At 52.7% G+C, this 22,682-nt stretch overlaps 1 protein-coding gene across 4 annotated transcripts in view; it reads right to left on the minus strand.

The window, feature by feature from the left end:
• The window catches only part of SCN4A (sodium voltage-gated channel alpha subunit 4), a 47,451-nt gene that overhangs the window by 9,334 nt on the left and 15,435 nt on the right, over positions 1-22,682 (minus strand). For 3 of the 4 annotated variants that reach the window (XM_075036222.1, XM_075036220.1, XM_075036221.1), the window contains exons 5-19: positions 22,548-22,676; positions 22,313-22,404; positions 20,257-20,565; positions 18,359-18,422; positions 17,856-17,997; positions 16,785-16,997; positions 13,647-13,802; positions 13,280-13,403; positions 12,296-12,534; positions 10,355-10,528; positions 9,692-10,048; positions 6,223-6,651; positions 2,133-2,262; positions 1,671-1,825; positions 272-445 (exon numbers count right to left, since the gene is read on the minus strand). In XM_075036222.1, the coding sequence (XP_074892323.1) occupies positions 272-445; positions 1,671-1,825; positions 2,133-2,262; positions 6,223-6,651; positions 9,692-10,048; positions 10,355-10,528; positions 12,296-12,534; positions 13,280-13,403; positions 13,647-13,802; positions 16,785-16,997; positions 17,856-17,997; positions 18,359-18,422; positions 20,257-20,565; positions 22,313-22,404; positions 22,548-22,676 (2,887 nt within the window). Of the gene's footprint in view, positions 1-271; positions 446-1,670; positions 1,826-2,132; positions 2,263-6,222; positions 6,652-9,691; positions 10,049-10,354; positions 10,529-12,295; positions 12,535-13,279; positions 13,404-13,646; positions 13,803-16,784; positions 16,998-17,855; positions 17,998-18,358; positions 20,225-20,256; positions 20,566-22,312; positions 22,405-22,547; positions 22,677-22,682 lie in introns of those variants that run through there. The other variant, XM_075036223.1, reaches the window with a different exon arrangement.

The following is a 22,682-nucleotide window of genomic DNA, read 5'->3' on the forward strand; positions in this document are numbered from 1 at the left end:
CTGGAGATCTGGCAGAACAGCACAAGCTCGTTCTTGGCTTCAGCGTAAAACAGAAAGGGTTTGAAAGGGTTTCTGCAGCCAGGGAAAGAAGTGGCCCTTCCTGTGGAGGACCGGTATTTTGAGCAATGGTCTAAGCCCTTGTTCCACAGCCACCCCATTGTCCTTTAAAATACAACATGGGTTCACTTCCAAAACCTTGCTACAATCCCTTACTGCTCCCAAATCCCTTGGTTAACTATGGCTCTTGAGGTGCTCAACAGACAACACTTACATCAACGATGAGGAAATCCAGCCAGCACCACGCGTTGGTGAAGTACACCTTGAAGCCATAGGCCACCCACTTGAGCAACATCTCAATGACAAAGATGTAGGAGAAGACCTTGTCGGCATACTCCAGGATGGTGCGTATCACCCTTCGTTGTTCAATGTAGATGTCCTCAAAAGCCTGGAAGAGGCGTGGAGCTATGTGACAGTCATTCTTCCATTAGACCTGCTGCACGGCTCAGTGCAGCCGCATCCATGCCTGCGTTGCCCCTGCTTTTCTAGGGCCTGGGGCAGCTTGAAAATTTGACAGCCCAGCTACATGTGGCACTTACTGACGCACCTGATCAACATGGGGTCTAGCTCTTGTTTACAAGTTCTTGTTGGCTATGTAGAGCGGTGTTTGTCCCGAAGCAAAGCTTCGAAGCAAATGTCCAGCTGCATCAAATTCCCATGAGTCTGAGCACAAGTCAGAAGCCAGGACACCAACCTGCATCTTTGGATGCCTTGGTAGTTTTGAAAATGCTGTTAGGAGTTTGGGTTACTGCTATGTCCGTATGGCGTGTAAAATATAAGCAATCAGAGGTATGGGCATGGTGGCCAGGTGTTGTACAGCTGTTTTAGCAGAGCTTTTGATTCCGGCACTAGCTACAACCTCAGACATCCCCAAACTGCACTTCAGAGCATGATGCAGACGTGTTTTAAAGTACTTCTGAAAACCAGTTCAGTCCCTCTATTCTGGTCCCCTCTCTCTTTACCTCCAAACTTGCAGAGAATTTGGTCTCCCCAATAACTCTGCATATTTACAGGTGCAGCTGAGTTATATCCAGCCCAAACACTCAGAGATGACCAACAGGCTGACACACAGCTTTTTAATGGGGTTGATTTAAATGGACGCCCGGGTTCTGGGAGGGTGCACCAGTCAGCAGCTGGAAGCGCTGAACAGCAAAATAATAACCATGAGTTATTCGCAAAGCACCTCCTGACAACAAGTTATGGAAGCAGTGAAATGAGGAACCACCCACATAAAGCTAAATAGATGGTTCAGACAGTTCATGGTTGATATTAAGAGCAGGAGAGGAGGCTGTAGGCAGTTGTATCCCCTGGAGCCCATGCACCACAGCCCATGATGGGTGCTGAGGAGGGTTGACTGTACCGATGCAGGGCTCTTGGAGGGCAAGGGAAGGATGTTTAGATCCCCTTGCAAGGCTGTACATTGGGCAGACCTGAGCCAAATGGGGTTTTAAATCAAACATCTGCCCAAAGCTGTGTTATTTTGCACAGGAGACAACCAGGCAATGCCCAGAGCCTCCAGTGCTGCTGCCTGGGCCCTGCCCGCCTTCCTGGGCTCCCACCAAGTTGGAGACCTACTGTAGAGCAAATGGGACAGGGCAAAATGTAGGACCTACCAGCGCCCCACTGCTGAGGAGGATCATGAAGACAATGAAGGTCTCGAACCAGTCGTGCTCCACGATGCGGAAGCAGGTTTTCCGGATGTTCCACCATACCTTCCCTCTGTCGCTGGTGATGTCCACGTAGAGGCAGGGAAACCTCTTCACACAGGCTGAGCATGGGGCAAAGAGCTGTGAGTTACCTCCTGGCCAGGGCTTTTCCACTGACACGACACTATTTGTGCTTTTATTGTCTTTTCAAACCCTCCTAGGTGGAGGTTGGAGCAGGATCCTGCTGGGGTTGAAGGTGTGCACGCAAGAAGGGAGCCCCATGGGGACCATCTCCCTGGTAGTACAGGAGGATTTGGAGTTTGGGCTGAGCTAAGTGAGCCTGGGGGTCGTTGTGCCACAATCGGTTGGCAATGGCCCCTCCATACCCAACTCCCCCTCTCCACAGAGTCCCCTGCCCTACTTAGTCACCTTCGGTGAAGCACTCCTCGGGGTCTTTGCTGTCCTCAGCCTCTTCTGCCACCTCCTCCTCCACGGGCGGCGGGGGCTTGTAATCCACGGTGCTGCATAGGGACGACGCGTTGTCACTGGAGAGGGGATTCTGCAAAGGGAGAGGAGGATTCAGGCTGAGCTGCCCTGCAGAAGGGATGCTCCTGGGCTCTGGCTGCCTCTGGCCATCTTCCAGTGCCTTCTGCCCGCACAGAGACCAGGCAGTACTGGAGGAGCCCGTTAGTGGGACCCCCTTGCTTGAAGGCTGCTCTGGGTCCCTTTCCTATGAAAACACAGCCCAGAGTGAAGCTGTTGAATTTTCCAAGGCTGCAGACCTTGGAGGATTGTTGGTACCTGAGCTTGCACAAGCTTTGCTTTTTATCCAGGTTCAGAGGAGCAAAAGATCCCCTGACCCCAGCCTTCCTCCCTGCACAGCAAATCCATCTCCCGTCCACTTGTACCATCACCTCAGGCTGATTTTCTCACCTCCTCCTCCTCTGCATGCCCCTGTCTAAGAAATGCTCTGCCAAACACCCTTTGGTACAATGAGACCTGCAGAAACCTGGGCGGCCACCCTGGCTCTTCTCTCAAATCCTGCTGGCTCGGCTTGTGCTGAAGGGCTTTTAGGCTGAGGTTCACCCAAGTTCAAAACCTGCCTCCCAAATATCTCTCACCAGCTCCATCCCGCTCCACAGCTCAGCTTGGCTGGCTTCCCAGACACCACTCAGCAAGGCCCAGAGGGGCTGATAATGAGAGAAAACCTTGGCAAGCCCCTGGGATTTTTTTCCTCCTTTTTTTTTTTTTGGCTTTCCGAGAAGACCTTCTGCAGCACTTGAGGAAAGAGCAGATCCCCAGACCTGCCTGTCCTACCTGGGACCAGCTGGGAAACAGATCTTGGATGGGCGTCTCCAATGGAGGATAATGTTGGCTTGCATGAGAAGGAGATAATCCTCTCCCAAGGTTGCTGGTGCTTTCAGTAGCGAATAAAGCAGCTACTCCATCCTCCAACAAGCCAGGGAAGACCCCCTGGAGTAATTTGAGGCACTGTCATTGCCTGCAGCCTCAGGGGCCACAGCCACATCTCTAGGAGAAGATGTTGCTTTGGGGGACCTTTGCAGCCTGGCTGCTGCGTGCTGGGGACATGCAGGGCATTGCCTTGAGGAGCAGGACACAGCAGTAGCGGTGGCACGAGCTGGTGGCTGGTGGCTCTGCAGGAGCAGTGGGGCCACCCTCCACTGGGGCTGGGGGGGGACAGGAGGGGCACGGGGATTAGGAGGCCTGGGCATGGAGCCAGGCAAGTTATGACCCCGGAGAAGGACACACGGACACCATCTGCCTCCGGGACAAGTCTTCCAAAGGCACGAACGAGGTGGGGACGAACCAGCCCAGTGGCACTGGAGATCAGGGGAACGGTGCCCAGGGCAGGTCCTCTTGAGGGGGGGACAGAGATAACTGTATTGGTCCCAATGCACGGTCCCCCAAACCCCTTCCCTAGGGACTCCTGAGCCCTCCACACGCCTGTGACCAGTAGGTGTGCAGGGCAATTTCCATCACACACCTGGTACAGCACCTCCAGCCTGGCTGGGTGTTTCCACCCAAATCCAGGGCTTTCCCCATCCTTGCCAGCACCAAGCACCAGCATTTAGGTGCTGCGCACCCAGACTCACCCTGTGACCCCCATAATTCACAGCACTTGACGGTACTCCTGTGATGTACACAGCCCAGAGCATCTCGGGAGACATCAGCCTGCCTGGCAGCATGGTGGTCTGAGGCAAAAAGCCCCCAGGAAAAGCCCTGAGCCACAGCACTGACTCTTTGCACAGCCATAGCACATCAACACTGCTGTTCCCGTCACCTCCTCGCTGCTTTGCGGTGCAAGAGATAAATGAACCATAAAATGCAAAAGTGCTCAAGGAAAGCAGCTCCGCTGCTGCCATCACCCTGCCACTATCATTTCACCCTAAAAAATACCTTTGCCTCAGAAAAGAGCTGCTCTGGAAGGGGAAGAGCATTTATCAGTATTTTCTGAGCAGCCCATCTGGAGAAAACCCCCCAGTTTGCAGTCCTCACCGGTGGCCCATGTCCCTGGTGCGAGGCAGTGTGCTGGGCTTTGGCTCCATCTGGAGCTAATCAAGGGCATGAGAACACACCCAGCTAGCAGCAATCTTCCCCAAGGACCAGCTCAGGGCTCCCACCAATTAGCACTTGATTTCTAATTACTAGGCAGTCAATTCACATGATGACTGCCAGCCCATTGCCCACCCTGCCTGTTTGGGCAAGGGGCCAGGTTGTTAATGCACCTCCCTCGTTTAGACCTTGGTCAACATTCGCCTGAATTTAGCCACCAAAACCAGCAGCGATGATGGGGTGAACTGGTATTTAGTGGTTGAGAGATGCTGTTTGCCCCCCGCACATGCTGAGCAGTCAGGGATGGCTCTCAAAATACGAGGTCCATGCAGGGCGTTGGAGCAGGTGCCACTAGATGTCAGCTGAACACAGCCCCAAAATGCCGGAGCCACACTGGGACATGTCCGATAGCTGGATACCGATCTTTTCTCCCAGCCACCGGGAAGGGCATCATGGTGGTGAGGAACTGAGGTCCTTGGGGATCCCACAGGCCAGGCTGGATGGGTCCCTCCGCTGCGGCCAGGTTGGCATTAGCATCGCTGCTGTGTAGTGTGACTGTACGCCCAGTATGCATGGCCTGGGTGTACTGGGGATTACGGCTACTGGACTCGTAGGAGAAAAAATTTTGGGAAAAATGCCAACTCTCAGCCCTCCTGCTGGCAAAACTAAGAGGAAAAACAAGAGCAACTCCCCTTGCCCATTCCCTTAACCCAAGGTGCTCCAGGCAAGTTTCTCCCTTCTGAGCACTGCAAGCAGCACATTTGCAGTGGGTCATAGCCAGCCACCGTCTTTCCTGCCATCTTCCTGCTGTAGCCCCAACTGCTGAAAACTCCCTGTTTTCCCAGCTTAAAAAAAAAAAAAAAAAAAAAATCATGACTATCCCTTCTTCTTGCACTGTTCCCCGAGTGAAGCCAGGTCCCTGTCACTGTGCAGAGCTGTAAGGAGCCTGCAGACGGGGAGGGAGGAAGATGGCTCTGGGCTTTTGGGAGTCCTGGTTCATTTTCCAGCCCTGCATTGGGATGCCTGTGCAATTCCAGCCAGGCATTCAGCAGCAGTTGTGGTTGCACCCAAACTGCACCACTGCCTTCTGTGCCAGCACACCGCCCTGAGCAGGACTCTAGCTGGGACAGAGCTCCCAAAGGCTCCTCAACTCCTGAGCAGACACATTTGCTATCAATAGTGATGATAAACCCCTGGTCAGAACTGTTCTATTATTCATACAAAACCCCTTTCCAGATTGATGCAGTTGCTCCTCTCCACTGCAGCATCCCCACTGCTCCGTATTTCCTCAGGACCTTGGTGCGACCATGTTGTGAGCAGTAATTTCCCAGAAGACTATCACCCTCCTTTTTGTGTCCACTCAGGTCTTCCCAAGTTTCTTGTCTCACATCTCCCTGTCATCCTCCCAGAGCACTGAGGCAATTGGTGTCCCATGAGCCCGGACCGTCCTCTCCGTGCCTTGACACAGCAATGCCGACCTCAGCTGTCTCATCAGCTTTGGATCCAAAATGCATCGCTTCATGTTCACTTGTGCTAAGCTCCTCCATCTGGTTTCATACCCTCCCTGATGATGCTTTCTGAGGCATTAGCAGTGGATCCAATGTTAGTGCCATCAGCAGATTTCCTGGCATCAAATTCCTCTTGAACATCTTTAACACCAAACTGAGCGCTTTGCCCCTTGCACCAACCCTGTAGTGCAGTGGGTTCCCCTGGCGTTAGCAATAACCCCATAGCCTGACCCAAAACAGGCCAAACCCCTGCTTGGACCCCCCCACTTCCAGCTTACACTGGGAAATGCCAGGTTGAACCCCCCCCCAAGTTTGGCCCATGCCACACATTGTGGAAAAGCTAAAAGTAACAAACCCAGCAGCATTCTTTGGGCAGCACAGCAAGAATGGGTCAGTCACAGGTTTTGTGTTGAAACCCTCCCACCAGCCTTTCCTACCTTAGCATCTTCGGTGTCGGACTGGGTGCTTGTCTCCTCGTAGAGGTCAGACTCCTCTGAGGCGATGGGGACTTGCACCGTCAGGTTGGGGTTGTTAATGAAATTCATGTGGTCCAGTTCATCCATTAAAAAATGCTCTTTGCCTGGGACTCCGTCCAGGTACTCCGACTTGGGCTCCTGGCCAGTGTCCACATGGTTTAGCACAGAGTTGTCCGTCTTATTGGGCTCTTGCTCTTCCTCCGGGGCCACCTTCTTCCCCTTCCACAGCCTGCGGAGCAGCATGAGGACAGAGCTCTTTACAAAGTCGATCCCCCTGGTGATCCTGCCAATAGCGATCTGCAAATTGTTCATCTCTCCATCATCGTCAGATGCCGCCAGGCTATCGGCACTGAAGGAGCTCAGCAGCAAAGCTAAGAACAGGTTCAGCACCTGGAGGGGACAAAAACAAATACCAGCACTGACGTCTGGCACCAACGTTGTCCCCACAGGCTGGAGCGGCAAGGACCAGTCATCACCGTGAAGAAGATCCTTACGTTGAGTGTGTCATGGGACTCCCTCCTCCTGTTGCCCAGCTCTAGGGACTGCAGAGATGCCAACCCCATCTCCCGGAGGACATGGACGTGGTCCAGCTCCTCCTCACTCCTCCCTGGGTTCCCATACCCTCAGTATCACCTCTAGCTGCTTGGGTCCTGCTGATCCATTTACAAGCCATGCCAGTCATCACTTCAGCCCCTCTCAAACCACCTCCCCTGTGGGTCCATCAGCATGTCCCTCCCTTTGCTCTCTTGGAGCTCTTGGCCTGGCTGATCCCCACGTGGGACTCCCCAAGCCTGTGGTGCTTCTCCCTGCCACCCACAGGGTTGAAACTCAGCTCTGTCCCTTCTCTTCCCAAGGATAAACCTGTTTATTGTCCTCCCAGCTGCAACTCTTCCTCTCCTCAGATGCCCAGTGAGCTCCTGAGGGTCTTCAACTCCCTGGAGCCACGTAGGAGCCTGAGCTACAGCTGTAATCTCATCCCTTTCTACCAGAGACTGCTCTGCTCCATGGAAAGTGGCATTTCATCTCAACACAAGTCAGCTCATGAGATGCAAAGGCAATGCTCTATATAGCTCCAAGCCCAGGCGCTCTCCTGCTTCGCCCAGATCTCTCCTACTTCACCATGCCCAAAACGTGACTGGACGCCGCCGCAGCCTCGCTTGGCACAAGTGGACTAGCTGCATGCCAGAAACCCAGAGCGGCTCATGAGAAAAGGAGCAGGACGGGCTCTCCCCGGGCTACGGGAGCATCGGCGGCACCCAGACATGCTCTTGCTGTGCAAAGCGGCCAATGGGCCAAGCCCACAGCTGTTGATGTTTGTGCCTTTTTGTGCCAGCAGCGTATCTGAGAAGGGAATTAGCTGCTATTCAAGGTCACTGCTGTTTTCACATGGCTCATACCATATGACTTCAATCGCATCTTTAAATAAATCCCTACTATCCCATCAGTTTAATACTTACGTTAAATACCAGTTACAGCTAATAGTTGCTGTTGGCTCTGGCTTTTTTGGATAGGAGTCCGTTACCTTGTCACCCGACTGACTTCCTCCCTTTTCCCTTAATAACCCCAAAGGAAATGCTCAAAGTGTCATTAACAGTAAAGGATGACTGCCTGTCGCCTTATTCCTCTGCAGGGGAAGTGGGGAGAAACACACACCTCCCTGGAGTCGGGATGCTCAGGAGGCTGTGCGGGACAGGCTCCAGGACTCGGAAATACCGGAGACATGGCCAGGAGAGCTTGGCAGAGAGGATGAAGAGGGCAGAGATGGCTCTGTAGGTGGTCGTGCGCTGTGTTTCTCTACTTAGCTTTAAATGAACCCCGTGCAGCAGCAGCACAGAGCACAGCAGGAGCTGCAAAGCTTGCCCTGACCCCACCAGCTGAAAATCGTGCCACCTCCATATCTTCTCCAGGAAAGCCTCCTGGAGGGGTGGATGGGCTATCCTACTCCAAAAACTGGCTCCAGAAGAGGAAAGGTTTCCAGAGCTCCTTTTGGGGAGGTTCTCCAGGGAGCCCCAGCTGCAATTCCCAATCTCTAAGCTCCTGCACTCTCTGCAGACTGTTCTGGAGATGCTCCTGCTGCTTACGGGTGATTTTCAGCCTGATTCAGCATTGCAATTCAAATGAACAGGTTCCCTCTTGAAACGTAGCGTTACAAACTGTTGCTGACTGCTGGGTGATGGGCAGCCCAGGGGGGACATGGGGCTGCTCCCCACCACGAGACGATGCATGCCCAGCACCAGCCAGCCCAGACCCCAGGACACCCCAGGGTGAGGTCTGCAGCCAGCGTGGCTCTCCATGCTGCTATGGGGGCCAGTTCAAAACCCCAAATACCTGGCACGAGCCAGGGAAGCCAAGCAGCACCCAAATCCCAACTTTCTGCCCTCAAAGTGGGTCACTCCAAGCTGCCTTACCCCTGACCCGAGCTGTGGGGTGGTCTGGGTTTCTCCCCAGAGCTGTTTTCACCCCTCGGGATGGCTGTGCCAGCCCAGGGCTGGAGCAACCACCCGTCGTGGGGAGGGAGGCGTCAGCAGCTCCCTGGGCAGATAGTTTTTCAAAGCAGATTCCAAAGGGCTTACACAACCCCAGCAAGTAATAGGAGCGATTCGGCAAGCTGCCGCGCTTCCCTCCCCTGCCTTGCTCCTTAAGAAGGGAGAGCAGGGCCCACACAGCCTGGAAAACAAGCTTCAAAGCCACCAGCGAGAGGGTTACCAAGTTTAGAAAGGATTTCACGCTCGCCTGGAACTTGCAAACCTGCAGCGCAGGCAGCAAGCAGCTTGGGTTAGCGAGGAGGGCAACGGGCAGAGAGGGAGGGTGATGGTGATCGGGGGTTCACCAGGACCCAGTGGAAGGAGCCCCCGTGCTGCAGAGGGGTTGTGCATGAGGACTGGGCATGCTGGGGATCTGCAAAAGTCTTCTGGTGGGGCCGTCTGCTCCTAAAAGCAGCCAGGAGCAAAGGGCCAGCCCTGGGGTGAGCTGGATATAACACTGCCTCCATCCCTCATCACAGGAGAGTGGGAAGCGGGGGAGGAAAGCCTGAAAAGCCACGTGGAGAAGAAAGGGCAGCTTGAAGATGAGCTCTTTTTTGATCCAGAGTTGCCCCTGCATCTGCTTAAAGCTCGTTGTTAAGTTTTCCATGCCTCAGTTTCCCCTTCTGTCCTTGATCTAGTTTCAGCTGAAAGTCCCTCAGAAATTGCTTCTTACCCTGCTTTACACAGAACATCCCCACTGGGTCTACAGGAGGGAGTTCGAGCCCTTTGCCCATCCTCCTGTACAGCTCCAACAAGGCCATGCCTATAGGCACAGCCCTGTAGATAAGCTGAGCTGAACAGCATTGGCCAGAGAGCAAGAGGCAGAAGCGTTCCCCAGCCCCATGACACCCTCCGTCCTTGCCCCCCACCTTTCATTGAGGGCCCACCCCAGCTCCAATACTCACCACGAGGTTCCCAATGACCATGACCATCATGAAGACGATGAGGCACATGGTCTGGCCAGCCACCTCCATGCAGTCCCACATGGTCTCAATCCACTCCCCGCAGAGGATGCGGAAGACGATGAGGAAAGAGTGGAAGAAGTCGTGCATGTGCCAGCGGGGCAGCGTGCAGTCGATGGAGATCTTGCACACACACTCTATGTAGCTCTTCCCAAAGAGCTGCATCCCCACCACGGCAAAGATGAAGACGATGATGGCCAGCACCAGCGTGAGGTTCCCCAGGGCGCCCACTGAGTTGCCGATGATCTTGATGAGCATGTTGAGGGTGGGCCAAGACTTGGCGAGCTTGAAAACCCTCAGCTACGAGGAGCAAGGAGAGAAGGTGTTGATTTGCCTGGGGTTTTCATTGCCCCAAGGTGTCAGCAAGGATGCGAAGCTGGGATTAGACCTTCATGTGGCAGTTTTATTAAGGCAGGAGGGATTAAACACCCAACTGCTTTGCAAAGAGCACACTCCAACTTTCCTAAATATTTAGCTTGACTGTCAGTGTTATCTTTAACAGGGGACAAGTTGGTGACTGCCATAAAGGAGGTTGAACCAGCATTCTCCACCCTGGTGACAATTACATCCAAAACCCCCAGGTACACCTTGACCCACGGCACGTACCAAGCGGAAGGAGCGGAGCACAGAAAGCCCTTGCACGTTGGCCAGGCCCAGCTCCACCAGGCTCAGGGTGACGATGATGCTGTCAAAGATGTTCCAGCCCTGCTGGAAATACTCGTAGGGATCCAGAGCGATGAGCTTCAGGACCATCTCTGCCGTGAAGATCCCCGTAAAGACCTGTGGGAGACAGCGCCCTGTCACTTTTCTTGTAAGCCAGTCCTGAGCCTTGGTGTGGTGTGGGGGTAGCCCCTCTCTTTTTTGGGGCATTCCCAAAGCATTTCATCCTGTTAGGTCCAGTTGGGAACAAGCTCCCCAGCTGCTGCCCAGTGTGGCTTGTGAAGCCAGGCTTGGAGTACTGGTGACTGATTGCTTCTGGAGAGACACAAAGGTGTGTGTTGGCAGGTGGAAATTAAAAATAAAAGTTGCATTGGCAAAGGGACCCCCTTTGACCAACTGCTGAATCACAGAGATTCCCAGCACTGGGAACTGGGCTGCTACTGGGACACCCCTGCCCTTCCCTGAGCCCTGCGAAAGCTGATCCGGCTTTTAAACATTACTCTTTTCCTGGGACTATAACGGCAATGTGCATTATCACGTTACTCCAGAGCGGAATTAGCAATGTGACAATTAGCATCCTTGATGCAATTTCATGACACAGCATGTGCAGTGTGGGCCCAGTGACAAATTTTGCCCTAGGTGTGGATGGGAGGTCCTTGCCTCCGCTTTGCAGAAAGGCTGCTGCTCTGCCATCCCAGGGGATGCTCCCTGACATGCCCCTTTGCGTGCCAGCCCATAAATTCCCCATTTTCTGCTCCTGCCAGCTGATCCCTGCTCTCTTCGCTTACACCCTGGTCATCTGTCTGCCTGCAGCAAGATGAGCAGCAGGCGCTGCTGCTTTCGTCTTGGGCACAGGCAGGCAATGTGGGGGAAGACTGTGGCTCAGTGGGAGCTGCTTCTCCTGCTCCCATCCCTCCCTGGCCCTTCCCCAGCAAATCATCCCCATCCCCACTGACACTGGGGTGTACATGCAGCCAGAAACCGCTGCTGGCACGAAGGAAAAGCTGGAACCGTCTTTGCAGTGTGACTGTGCTTTGAGCAACAGCCGATTAATCCCCTTGTATTTCCTGAATGAAACCAGAGACAAAGCAGCTATGTGCTGAGCGTCATCCTGCCCACCCAGGGTTTGGGCACCAGCATGTGTCACTCCAGTGCCCGTGCACAGAGAGGCCCTGGCAGGTGCTGGAGCAGGGCAAGGTGGCAGGAGAGCTCTCCCATCCATTAGCTGCATTTCCCAGAGCTACCAGGGGGCCCCCGGACTTGTCCCACCAGCAGATTGCATCCAGCTGAAAGCCATTTACCCTGAGCTCCACGCAGGAGCAGCCACAGCTGGTTGCTAAATATGCCTATGAAACCAGGACAGCCCAGATTTGCAGTGATTTCACTGGGAAAACTGGATTATTATTTTTTTCCTAATGCTTCTAACATTGTTGCTTCTTGCTCAGTGGGTTTGCTCCCAGAATCTGAAATGGCCCCTGCTCTGCCATGTGGCCACCCAGCATCATGAGGACACTGTGGTGTCAGCCAGGGCTGGCAGCAGCTTGTACCTGACCCTGGGTTGCAATACAGAAGATGGCTCAGGACAGCTCTGCAAGGCCATGGCCACATTGGCATCACTGAGATGCACCAAGCAGGACAGAAGCTGCAGCAGAAGGGGAGTAGGGGATGCTGGATCCCACCCCTGTATCGCTTCCCTTGATCTGAGCCATCCTGGAGTCCAACCCATCACGGGGATGCTGTGATCAGACCCCTGCAGCACTTTTGCAGGAGCTGGGATGTGTTTCCAGCCATGCATGCTGTTCAGGTGACACAATCGCAGCAGGATGGTGGATAGTGTGGCTGCTCTGGCTCTAAACGGGGAAGGATGGGGTGCCTGTAGCTGCCTACCAGGTTCCCCACGGACAGCACATTCTCAAACTCCTCCGTCATGGGGTAATGCTCCATGGCCATGAAGAGTGTGTTGAGCACAATGCAGATGGTGATGCCCAGGTCCACAAAGGGGTCCATCACCACTAGCTTGACAAACTCCTTGAGCTTTATCCACGGAGGACAGCAGTTCCACACCAGAAACGTGTGGGCAAATTTGTACCACCAGGATGGGCACTTCTGATGAGCTTCCTCCAGTTCTGAGGGCAGGAAAGAAAAATGACATCAGTGTAGGCTTATCCTGTCCTCCCCTGGGTGGGGCAAGTGCTAACCCACTACAAGAGACCTGTCCTGAACCAGCCCTAGACCATCTATGAGTTTAATATGAGGACTAAAAGGAGGAGCCTTCCCATGCCCAGGCACAGTGATGTTGCAGACCTTAGCCTCCAAACCAGAGAGGAATGGAAAGGCAGGTCAGTGAGGGAACCGTGGGTCCAATCCTGCTCTCAACACCTGGGCAGGATTTGAGGTGTCTCTGCCACGCTGAGATTGCAGGGACATCCAAGGGAACTGCTTTGGGGTGGCCAGAGGGTTTTGCACCCATTCTCGGTGAGGACAGGGCTGAGAAATCTGTTACTGCTGAGTCTATGGTACTTTTTGCTGAAGTTGAGACAGCAGCTCTTAGGAAGCCACTCAACAGCTCTCAGTTGACTCTGGAGACTGCTGTAACAAATTGCAATCCAATTCATTTGCATGAGCTATTGTATTATTGCCTCCAGGCATCATCCTAGCAAGTTAGGATGAAAAGCCTTGCTTGAGCATCACTGCAGCGCACTGACCCCATACGGAGGCCCCAGGTCCGGAGTCATCCCTCGCGTGGGGCTGGAGATGTAGGAAAGCCACTATCACTGGTGTGTGCCGAGCACCGCAAGCCCACCAATGCACAACAGTTGGGCTAAACCAGCTGGCACACACAGCCCTCACCCAGGCTGGGGAAGGACGTACCTTCCATAGTGTTGGAGATGACACTGATGGCGCTCCCCACCCTCTTCTCGAGGCCCGGCCCATCTTGGTTCCCCACAGTGAGGTGGTTGTGGTCTGATTTCTCCGGCTCATTGCCTGGGTTGAACTAGAAGAAGAGGAGGCCACAGGGGATGAATGCAGAGCACTGCAGGCTATTTAATGCACTTAAAGATAGAGCAGGCAGAAAAAAGGGCATGGTCTGGAGAGACCTTGGGGTGCAACATGGGTGGACTGCAGAAAGGCTCGTAGGACCTGACCCACAACAAGCTGGGCATGAGCCTGTTTCTCCACTGGGGTTTATTGGGGTGGGCACCCTCAAGGGATGGCAGAGACAGAGCCGAGCACGTACATCAATCACCGTAGCGGACCGCTCCAGCTTGATCCTGGGGACCACTTGCCCGTTGCAGTCCTTTGCCTTGTCCTGGTCGCTGTTCAGGTCCGAGTCGCGCTCCTTCTCGGCCACGCTGCTGGGCAGGGAACCGCTGCTGGATCGCTGGTCCTGCAACTGCAGCAACCCACGTCCCCGTCACCCGCACGTCCGCAGCCATCGGGAGCTTCCCGCAATCGCTGCAGGGCACCAGGCTAAGGAGGAGGGGGAATTGAGCCCCAGGACCATCCTGGGCAGGACTTTGTGACTCCAAAGTCTGCTGCTGCAGGACCTGGGCAGCAAACTCAGGTCCTCATGAGCAACAATGAGAGATAACAATTTGCAGTAGCTAAACAGAATTTGCAAGCCTTTCCTTTTCACTTGCACACCCCACCGTAATAAGCTCTCTGTAACAGCAAATCTGTTCAAATTCGGTTAGGGTGAATAATTCATAAGGAAAAAAACTATGCAAACCTTCTAATTTTTGTCTTGCAGGAAACTCCAATCTTTGAAACATGCTTTCATCCCAAATGGGAAAGAAGGAAAATCTTCAAGGCTCTTACTGAAATGTGATGGCCAAGATTTTTGGACTTGCACTGAATTTGTGACTGTTTGCATCAAAACTTAATTTTTTTCCCCCAAATGTTGTTTACTAGGTTTTCATTTGCACATTCAATAATTTTTTTTTTTTTTTCTTTCCGAGACTGGTATTAATATTTGAAGTTTACTACACCCTCTGGTAGCATTAAGGATGCCACAGCAGAGTGGGAACCTCTCTGTTCCCACTGCATATTGCTGAGGTGCAACACAGTTTCCATGCTCGGACTCTGGATATTAAATGGATCCGAGTGCCCATTTCTTGTAGGAGCTTTGCCCTCAGTCTTATTCCCTCCATCTTCTCCATTTCTGTAGGTGACAATAAAGGAGTATCATCCCTTAATAAAGCCTTTGGGCAACTCACTGGTTAATTTGTTCAGGGAACTGGCCACAGGACCAGCTTTATGCCCAGCCCTGGAGTCCCCATCCCTTGGGCAGGGCTTGCTTAGACCCATCCTGCAAACAGCAGCAGCCAGATAAGAGCAAGCCACTTCCTCGGAGGATGTTGTGGCCCAGCATAGATAAGCAGCGAGAGATAGAAGCTCTAGAGAGAGGAAAACATTGTTTTGTGTTTCTCCCTACATGCAAGGAAGCTGGTCTTTTGCCCAGACTAACAGTCAGATTTGCAGGGATGTCCCTTGTGGACATTGCTGACATAGACCAAAGTGATGATTAGAGATGGAAAATAGCTGGGCTGCAGTATCAGACATCACAGAAGCTTTTGCCCATGTTTTTATAGGCATATTGTGCTGAAAAGAGACTCCCAAGGATGGGAAAGGGGCTAAGGTAACACCCCAGGACCACAATGGAGCAAATGTCTCTTGTCTAGACCATGCGTTTGCCAAGAAAGTTTGGACCAGATGATACTTGAGGTCACTTCCAACCTGATATTCAGAGAATCATAGAACAGTTTGGGTTGGAAGGGATCTTTAAAGGTCTAGTCCAACCCCTCTGCAACGAGCAGGGACGTCTTCAACTAAAGCAGGTTGCTCAGAGCCCCATCTAAGCTGACCTGGAATGCTTCCAGGGATGGGGCATCTACCACCTCTCTGGGCAACCTGTGTCCGTGTTTCACCACCCTCATTGTAAAAAACTTCTTCCTTATATCTAGTTTAAATCCACCCTCTTCTAGTTTAAAACCATTACCCCTTGTCCTATTGTAACAGGCCCTGCTAAAAAGTTTGTCCCCATCTTTCCTATAAGCCCCCTTTAGGTACTGGAAGGCTGCTATAAGGTCTCCTGGAGCCTTCTCTTCTCCAGGCTGAACAACCCCAACTCTCCCAGCCTGTCTTCACAGGAGAGGTGCTCCAGCCCTCTGATCATTTTTCTGGCCCTCCTCTGGACTCGCTCCAACAGGTCCACGTCTTTTCTGTGCTGGGGACCCCAGAGCTGGACATGGTACTGCAGGTGGGGTCTCACAAGAGCAGAGTAGAGGGGGAGAATCACCTCCCTCGACCTGCTGGCCACGCTGCTTTTGATACAGCCCAGGATATGGTTGGCTTTCTGGGCTATGAGTGCACATTGTTGGCTCATGTCCAGCTTCTCATCCACCAGTACCCCTAAGTCCTCTTCTGCAGGGCTGCTCTCAATCCCTTCATCCCCCAGCCTGTATTGATACTGGGGGTTGCCCAGACCCAGGTGCAGGACCTTGCACTTGGCCTTGTTGAACCTCATGAGGTTCACATGGGCTCACTTCTTGAGCTTGTTCAGGTCCCTCTGGATTGCATCCCATCCCTCAGGTGTGTCAACCACACCACTCAGCTTGGTGTCATCTGCAAACTTGCTGAGGGTATTATACAATTCTATGAAAAGGGTGGAAATCGGGCAGCTTCAGAGACCACTCGTTTTGACACCAGCTCGTTTGACTGCAAACGCTCTGCAGCATCAGGCATGCATATCTGCTCGTGTGCTGGGGGAGAGCAGTGAGACCAGACCCCGAGAGCTGTGCCTTGGCTCCTGCAAGGACACCGGGACTTCCCCAGGCAAGCCGCAGGGTCTCTCGAGCCCTCTCTTCTCTTTTCCATTCTTGGCCAAAAGGAAATGGTTTGCTAATGCATTTAGTTTTGCTGCAACTACCCTATCTTCCTTGAGTGCTTCTTTTGTACCCTGGTCATAATGTGCCTGTGCAGGCTCTCTGCCAGGTTTCCTGCTTTTGATGTGCTGCAGGAAGATATATTGTTAGTTCTGGTGCCTTTTATGCCTTGTTTCTCACCTCCTCCTTTCAAGCAATACCACACCTCTGTGCTGCACCTCTCTGCTGCCTCCCAGTGCTCCCTGTGCTGGATTTTGGATGTGGAAATTAAATCTTTTCAGCCTTCTTTTTATTGCACCCAGGATAGTATCTCAACTTTTTGATTCAGCTGTGACCTCCAAAATAGTTACTCTATTATCTTTGCTTACTATGGACCAAATGAGGCTTATTCTTGGATTATACATAGAGGCACTACCACACTTGTCGGTGCCTCTCCTTTCCCCCCGCTATTCCTAAGGTTCCTCATTTTGGCCCCCACATTTTCCACCAACCATCTTCTCTTGCTCTGCTTGATGCTTCTTCAGCTGCTCCATGAGCTGTTGAAATTCCTCCTCCTTCTCCTGCTCCTCCAGCAATGTGGCATCGTTTTGCTCTGCGTAAGCCATGGCCACCACCGCGAGGATGAGGTTGATGAGGTAGAAGGAACCAAGAAATATAACCACCACGAAGAAGATCATGTATGTTTTCCCTGCTGCACGCAGTGTCTGTGGAAAGAGGAGGCACAGGCTGTCACACCACCTCAGCACAGTATCGGTTTTGGTGATGCTTCCAATGAAAGGTCTTGCACCAGGGCACCCTCCCATTTGTGGGAGGAGGACAGTATTTTGCTCCCATCTTCCCCAAGGGCTGGTCATTGCCCAGTTGACCTTCTTGCAGTCCACGGCACTGGGTTAGGACTTGTGTGAAACAGCCAGAAGTCTCAGCAAACCCAGCCATGCTGCTCTGTGCTGTCTGGTAGCCCGAGGGCTGCAAGCGTGTATGGAGATGGGACCCATATTTCATGAGAGACTCGCTTTGCTGTGACAGGGGCTAACATCTCTCAGCTCCCAAATTCTCAGGTTTCACCCTTGGGCCAAGAGTGGCCCTTTTCTAACTCCAAATCTGGGCATAATCATTTCCAGAAGACACGTGTAGCCTTTAGATGTAGGCTTGCTTTTATCTAAACAGTCTCTGGACCCAGGGTCAGCTGGGATTTTTATGGTGTCTGCAACTTGTCTGTAGAGGGTGACTCAATGCAGGAGACAAGTGACCTCGCTTTTCCCCCTTATCCCTTAGCTCAAGCCAGAGAAGTACTAGATACTCTTATAAATCCTCAATTTCCACAATACAGCTGTCAGCACCACTGAAGCACACCTGGGCTTTGCCCTGGAAAATACACTGCACTGCTCAGGTTGGGGAACTGGATGGGACAATGCCCCATCTCTGCCGATTCCGGATAGATCCATAAACCACAGGACAAGGTCCCACAGGGTTCCAGTCAAGTGACTTTTTACCTGTCCTAGACCTGGGGCAGCACTGAAACGAGAGAAGCATTTGCACAAGGATAAAAATTTGGTGCCTACCAGCTGGAAGAGGTTCTCCCAGTAGTCCTGCGTCATGAGGCGGAAGAGGGCCAGGAAAGCCCAGCTGAAGGTATCGTAGCTGGTGTAGCCGTAGTTCGGGTTCCTGCCCGCCTTCATGCACTGGTACCCTTCAGGGCACTTCCTACCAAAGGAGCCACAGGGGCAGCTGTCGTGAGACCCTGGGGCTGCCCCTCCTGCACCCGCAGCGAAACGCTCCATCCCTGGAGGTGCTTCAGCAGAACCACCCCCATCCAAGCTGATATAGTCGGGATGCCCGGATTGATACCCCCTTCCCCAAAGCTGATATAGTCAGGGTGCCCGGACTGATACCCCCTCCAAGCTGATACAGTTGGGTTTCCCGGACCATTCACCTGCAAAGGCACGTTCCCAGTCCCGATCCTGTCCCATCCCAAGCATCAGTGGTCCCACAGGCTCCGCTGGCTGCCTCGTCCCCTCCTGGGGAGCCAGAGGGGACGTCAGCCACCAGCGTGAGCTGCACTCACCCAGCATCGCTGCTGTTCCCGCAGAGCAGGGCGTCAAGCGCTCCCTCCAGAAAGTAGAAATTGGCTTTGCAGTTGGGGAAAGAGCAAGACATCAAAAAAAAACCCAAAACAAACAAAACACCAAACATTGATTTTTCAAATTCTTGGAAGCTCATTGCTGTCAGGCAAATTGCCTGAATCCTAGTGCTGGGCACTGGGTTATCTCCTCTCTGCTGACTTTGCTATTTGCATTGAACTACCTGGCACTAGCTCAGACACCTGATGGCATTGTTTCACCAACCGAACTAGATGGTTCCCAAGCCCATCAAGAGCTCTGGAAACAGCCAGGTTGGCCAGGGTCAGGCTTGGCCTACCTTCTGGGAAGGTGGGTTAACATGCGGTCAAAGGACCAGGGCTGGTCCGTTTTGTTGAGAAAACGTACAAAATAGCAGGGCATTCCCAGGGAGCACTGAGCATGGGGGACTGCAGGAGTCCCCAAAAAGCCTGGGGAAACTGTCTGCTACTGTTCCATGGCCATCGCCTTCCTCCTGCTGCTCCCATCCCAACCAGCCCCTACCTGGTGGGGAAACCTACCCTGCTTACAGACCAGGGGTCCTTAAAGCTCCTCTTTACAGCTTGGGCACAGACCCAGAGCCACAGGAGCTGCCAAGCAGTGCCACCACAGGTCAGCTGTCCCCAAGGACACATAGATGAGCATCTGGAGACACCCACCCCAGGACATGGCAGAGGGCAGCTGGACTCCATCCTGGGTATCACCTAGCACAGCCCTTCCAGGAGCCACACAGGGATTTCTGGAGCTTCCTCAAAGCATCTCCAGCTCTGCCTGGCTTCTTGCCACCAGGCTTTTATTTAACCTCTGAGGGCTCATCGAGGAGATGTCCCACTTGTAAAACTCCAGGCGATATGTTTTTGGCCTGGCCCCAATAGCCGTTAACCTGAACGCATGGCTGCAGAGTGCTGTTGCTATTTGCACTGCACTCACTAGATCCTATGTATTGAATTTGCACCCCTACCAAGAAGCCTTCCTGTAATTAATGCCAGAGCTACTTGTACGGTCAGGCAAAGCAGCTCAGCCGAGACATAACCCAATCTTCTGCTGAGCTCTGTTGAATGCCCTAAACGAGATGTGAAACATCCCTGTGGAGCATCCTGCCACTGTGCAGCTCTGCCAGGCAGATTTTCTGAGATTTTTACATTTTCATGGAGTTTAAAAACACAAAACCAAAGAACAAACAAAAAACCCACCACAATTTTTTGGGCCAAACTTGTTTCAAAGAAGTAGTAGGAAAGTAGCAAACTTGGAGACCTGTCCGAGGACCTGGGCTTGATCCCACCTCTCCCTCCTTCCCCTCCTGTTGGCTGTCACAGTGTCGCATGCTTGCACGCAATGCTCACTGGACGCAGCAGTACTTGGGGAAGGACCTAGCTATGATGCAGTGAAAGTGGGTGAGAAATGTCATTCCTGCATCCTTCCCTCTGGTTTTCCACCCAAAGTCCCATCTGCTCCTGGAGGGTTTGGTTTCCCTGCTGTGACCAGCCAGGTGGAGCGGCTGTTCACCAGTGCCCACCCCGATGGGGAGATTGTGCCCTCACGAAGCAAGTGGGAGAGATGGAGACACTGGTTTGTCCAGGCTTCCCATGGTGAAACCTTTCTGGAGGAGTTTAGCTTGCCCAGGTGGACTGCATTTTCCCTGGCAAGGAGGATTTGATCCCATCTGGCTATCCTGTGAGTATGCACAATCCCTGTTTCACCCACCAACCACATGTCCCTGCAAAGCACCTTGGCGAGAAGATCCATGCAAGCAAACCATCTGGGTCTGACACGGATGAAGAGCAAGGAAACCGAGGAGCAAGCCAGGGTGATGGGCCAGCAGAGAAGGGGGTGCACGAGTGTTTACCTTCATCGTTGATGTAGGCCTCGAAATCAAAGGTGCTGTTGCTGGTGAAGTTGCTGGTGAAGTTGCTGGCAATGCCGTCGGTGAAGTTGCCATAGAGCGTTGTGTTGGCCAACGTGTCGTTGTCCAGCCCCAAGTCCCCCAGCAGGGTGTCGTTGAGGGGGGGCCACCGCACGCACTTCTGCCGGAGGTTCCCCATGAAGAGCTGGAGACCGATTAGGGCAAACACGCTCAGGCAGAAGACGGTGAGGATCATCACGTCTGAGAGCTTCTTCACCGACTGGATCAGAGCCCCAACGATCGTCTTCAGCCCTAGGGGGGAGGTGTCACTACTGAGCTAATTGCTTGTTTGCTAATTGTGGAGAACGTGCTACGGTGCTCCCAAAAGACGCTGGATCTGGTGGGGACATGGGGTGTCACCAAGTTCACCCCGTGTGCTCAGACCCCCAGCTCTGTGCCCCATGTTGCATCCCAGCTGCCCCACGCATTGCTGGGCAGCATAAACGCCTCCCCCAGAATTGTCACCTTTGGACCGGTGCCAGCCAAGCCTCCCCATGCCAACCTTAACCTGGGTATCACCAGCCAAATCTCATCTCAGGCTGGCAGCCATGAATTCCTTTGGCTTCACCTTTTCCCCAAATACCACAGTCAGACCTTTTTTGGGCCAAGCCAGTAGAGTAGCCCACTTTGCTGCGGCACGTGGAAAAGCTATTTGCCATCCCAGCTGGAAGATGCTGACCACTGCTCTCAGCTCCAGAAAAGCCTCCGTGGTTCAACACCCCCACATGCTGCTGCCCCATGGGTGGTTGGGAGCCCCCACGTACCCTCTAGCCTGATTCCTTCAAGCGGGAGAAACCCAAATGTGTCCGAGTGAAGGTGACAAAGTGACATCTGCATTAAGCATCAGGATTAACTCATCCACCCCCCCCCAGCATCGCTGTTTCTTCCACAGAGGAGGCTTGCCCACAGATCCTCAGTGGGCTTTTCACATGGAGGATGTCATTCCTGTCACCCGAGGTCTACATGGATGATGGGTGATGCTGGGACATCCTGACATTGATCTTAAAAGCAGCTCTGAGCACAGAGCTTTCTCATGTAGAGGCAATTCTCCAAAGACACATGATTTTTAGTCCTGTCATCATGCTAGTTCCCCCCCCCCCCCCAAAAAAAAAAAAACCACCTATTTAGGTAAAACCCTGTTCTCCAAGGGCTTGTCTAAGTTGGGAACTGCTGAGGACAGCTGTTCTAAAACAGCTTATTTTTGCAACTGCTATTTCTGCAGAGCCTCTTGGGGGGACGTTATTCCAGAAAGAAGCAGCAGCTTATGTTCTGCTAAATGCAATTTTTAGCCTGTTTGATGGAGGCAAAAAACATTCAAGTATGAACCCTAAAGATCTGGAAACTGCAGGGACACAAGAATTTATTCACCACAAGAAATTATCATTTTCAATTCAATCTCATGCTTCTTCAAGGGGTCTGACCTATCATTTCTGTGAGCTTGCACTAGGTGGTACCAAACCAGGGTATTGAAATGCTATCAAACTTGGGAAACAGCCATCAGAGGTATTTGATAACATGCTCCTAACACTGCAGGCTAGATGTTTGGGGTGATGCTAAGCACTTGCCACATGGCTCTTGCACTAATACCCATTAAATATCTCAACCCTCGCACCAGAGCAGTCAGCAGTGGGGACAAAACTAAATTTATGGCTCCAAGGACCAAGCAAAATGTATCGGTTAATCGAGACCATAAACACAATGTGAGCACAAGCCCACTTAAGGCATCTCCAAGGAGCCCTAAAAACACCACATCTGGCTCATCAGGGGCTTTCCCTGGCCAAACAACTGAGTCAGCACAGCTAATTTCAAGATGTAAAATCAGCAGGACCTGACCCAAAAGCTGAAATAGGTGGAAAATTATTTATAAGTATCAAATACCTTATTTCCTCTCTTTTGTCTTAGAGCTGTCAAAAGAACAAGAAACTGCTGTGAACTGTGGGAAAACCTACGCTCGAGGGAGGGGAAGATATGGAGAGGAGACCCCTTCTTTAAGTCCCACCTGGTATCACGGTGATGGTTTTCAAGGCACGGAGGACACGGAAGGTCCTGAGAGCAGAGATGTTCCCCAGGTCCACAAACTCGGTAATGTAGCTGCAGGACAGGAGAGGAAAGGGTTTTAAGGGCTCTGCCAGGCACCCACCCCCCTGCTTCTCAGCCCTCCTCCCCAGGGTCATTCCCCTCCCTTGGGTGCAGTGGCCAGACCTCCTGTCCTCTCCCCATCCCACCAAACTCACGCCATGGAGATGACCATGAAGTCCAGCCAATTCCACGGGTCGCGCAGGAATGTGAAGTTGTCGATGCAGAAGCCTCTCGACAGTATCTTGATGAGGGACTCGAAGGTGTATATCCCAGTGAAGGCATATCTGAAA

Source organism: Buteo buteo, chromosome 9 (genome assembly GCF_964188355.1).
Source record: "Buteo buteo chromosome 9, bButBut1.hap1.1, whole genome shotgun sequence".
Lineage (NCBI taxonomy): Eukaryota > Metazoa > Chordata > Aves > Accipitriformes > Accipitridae > Buteo > Buteo buteo.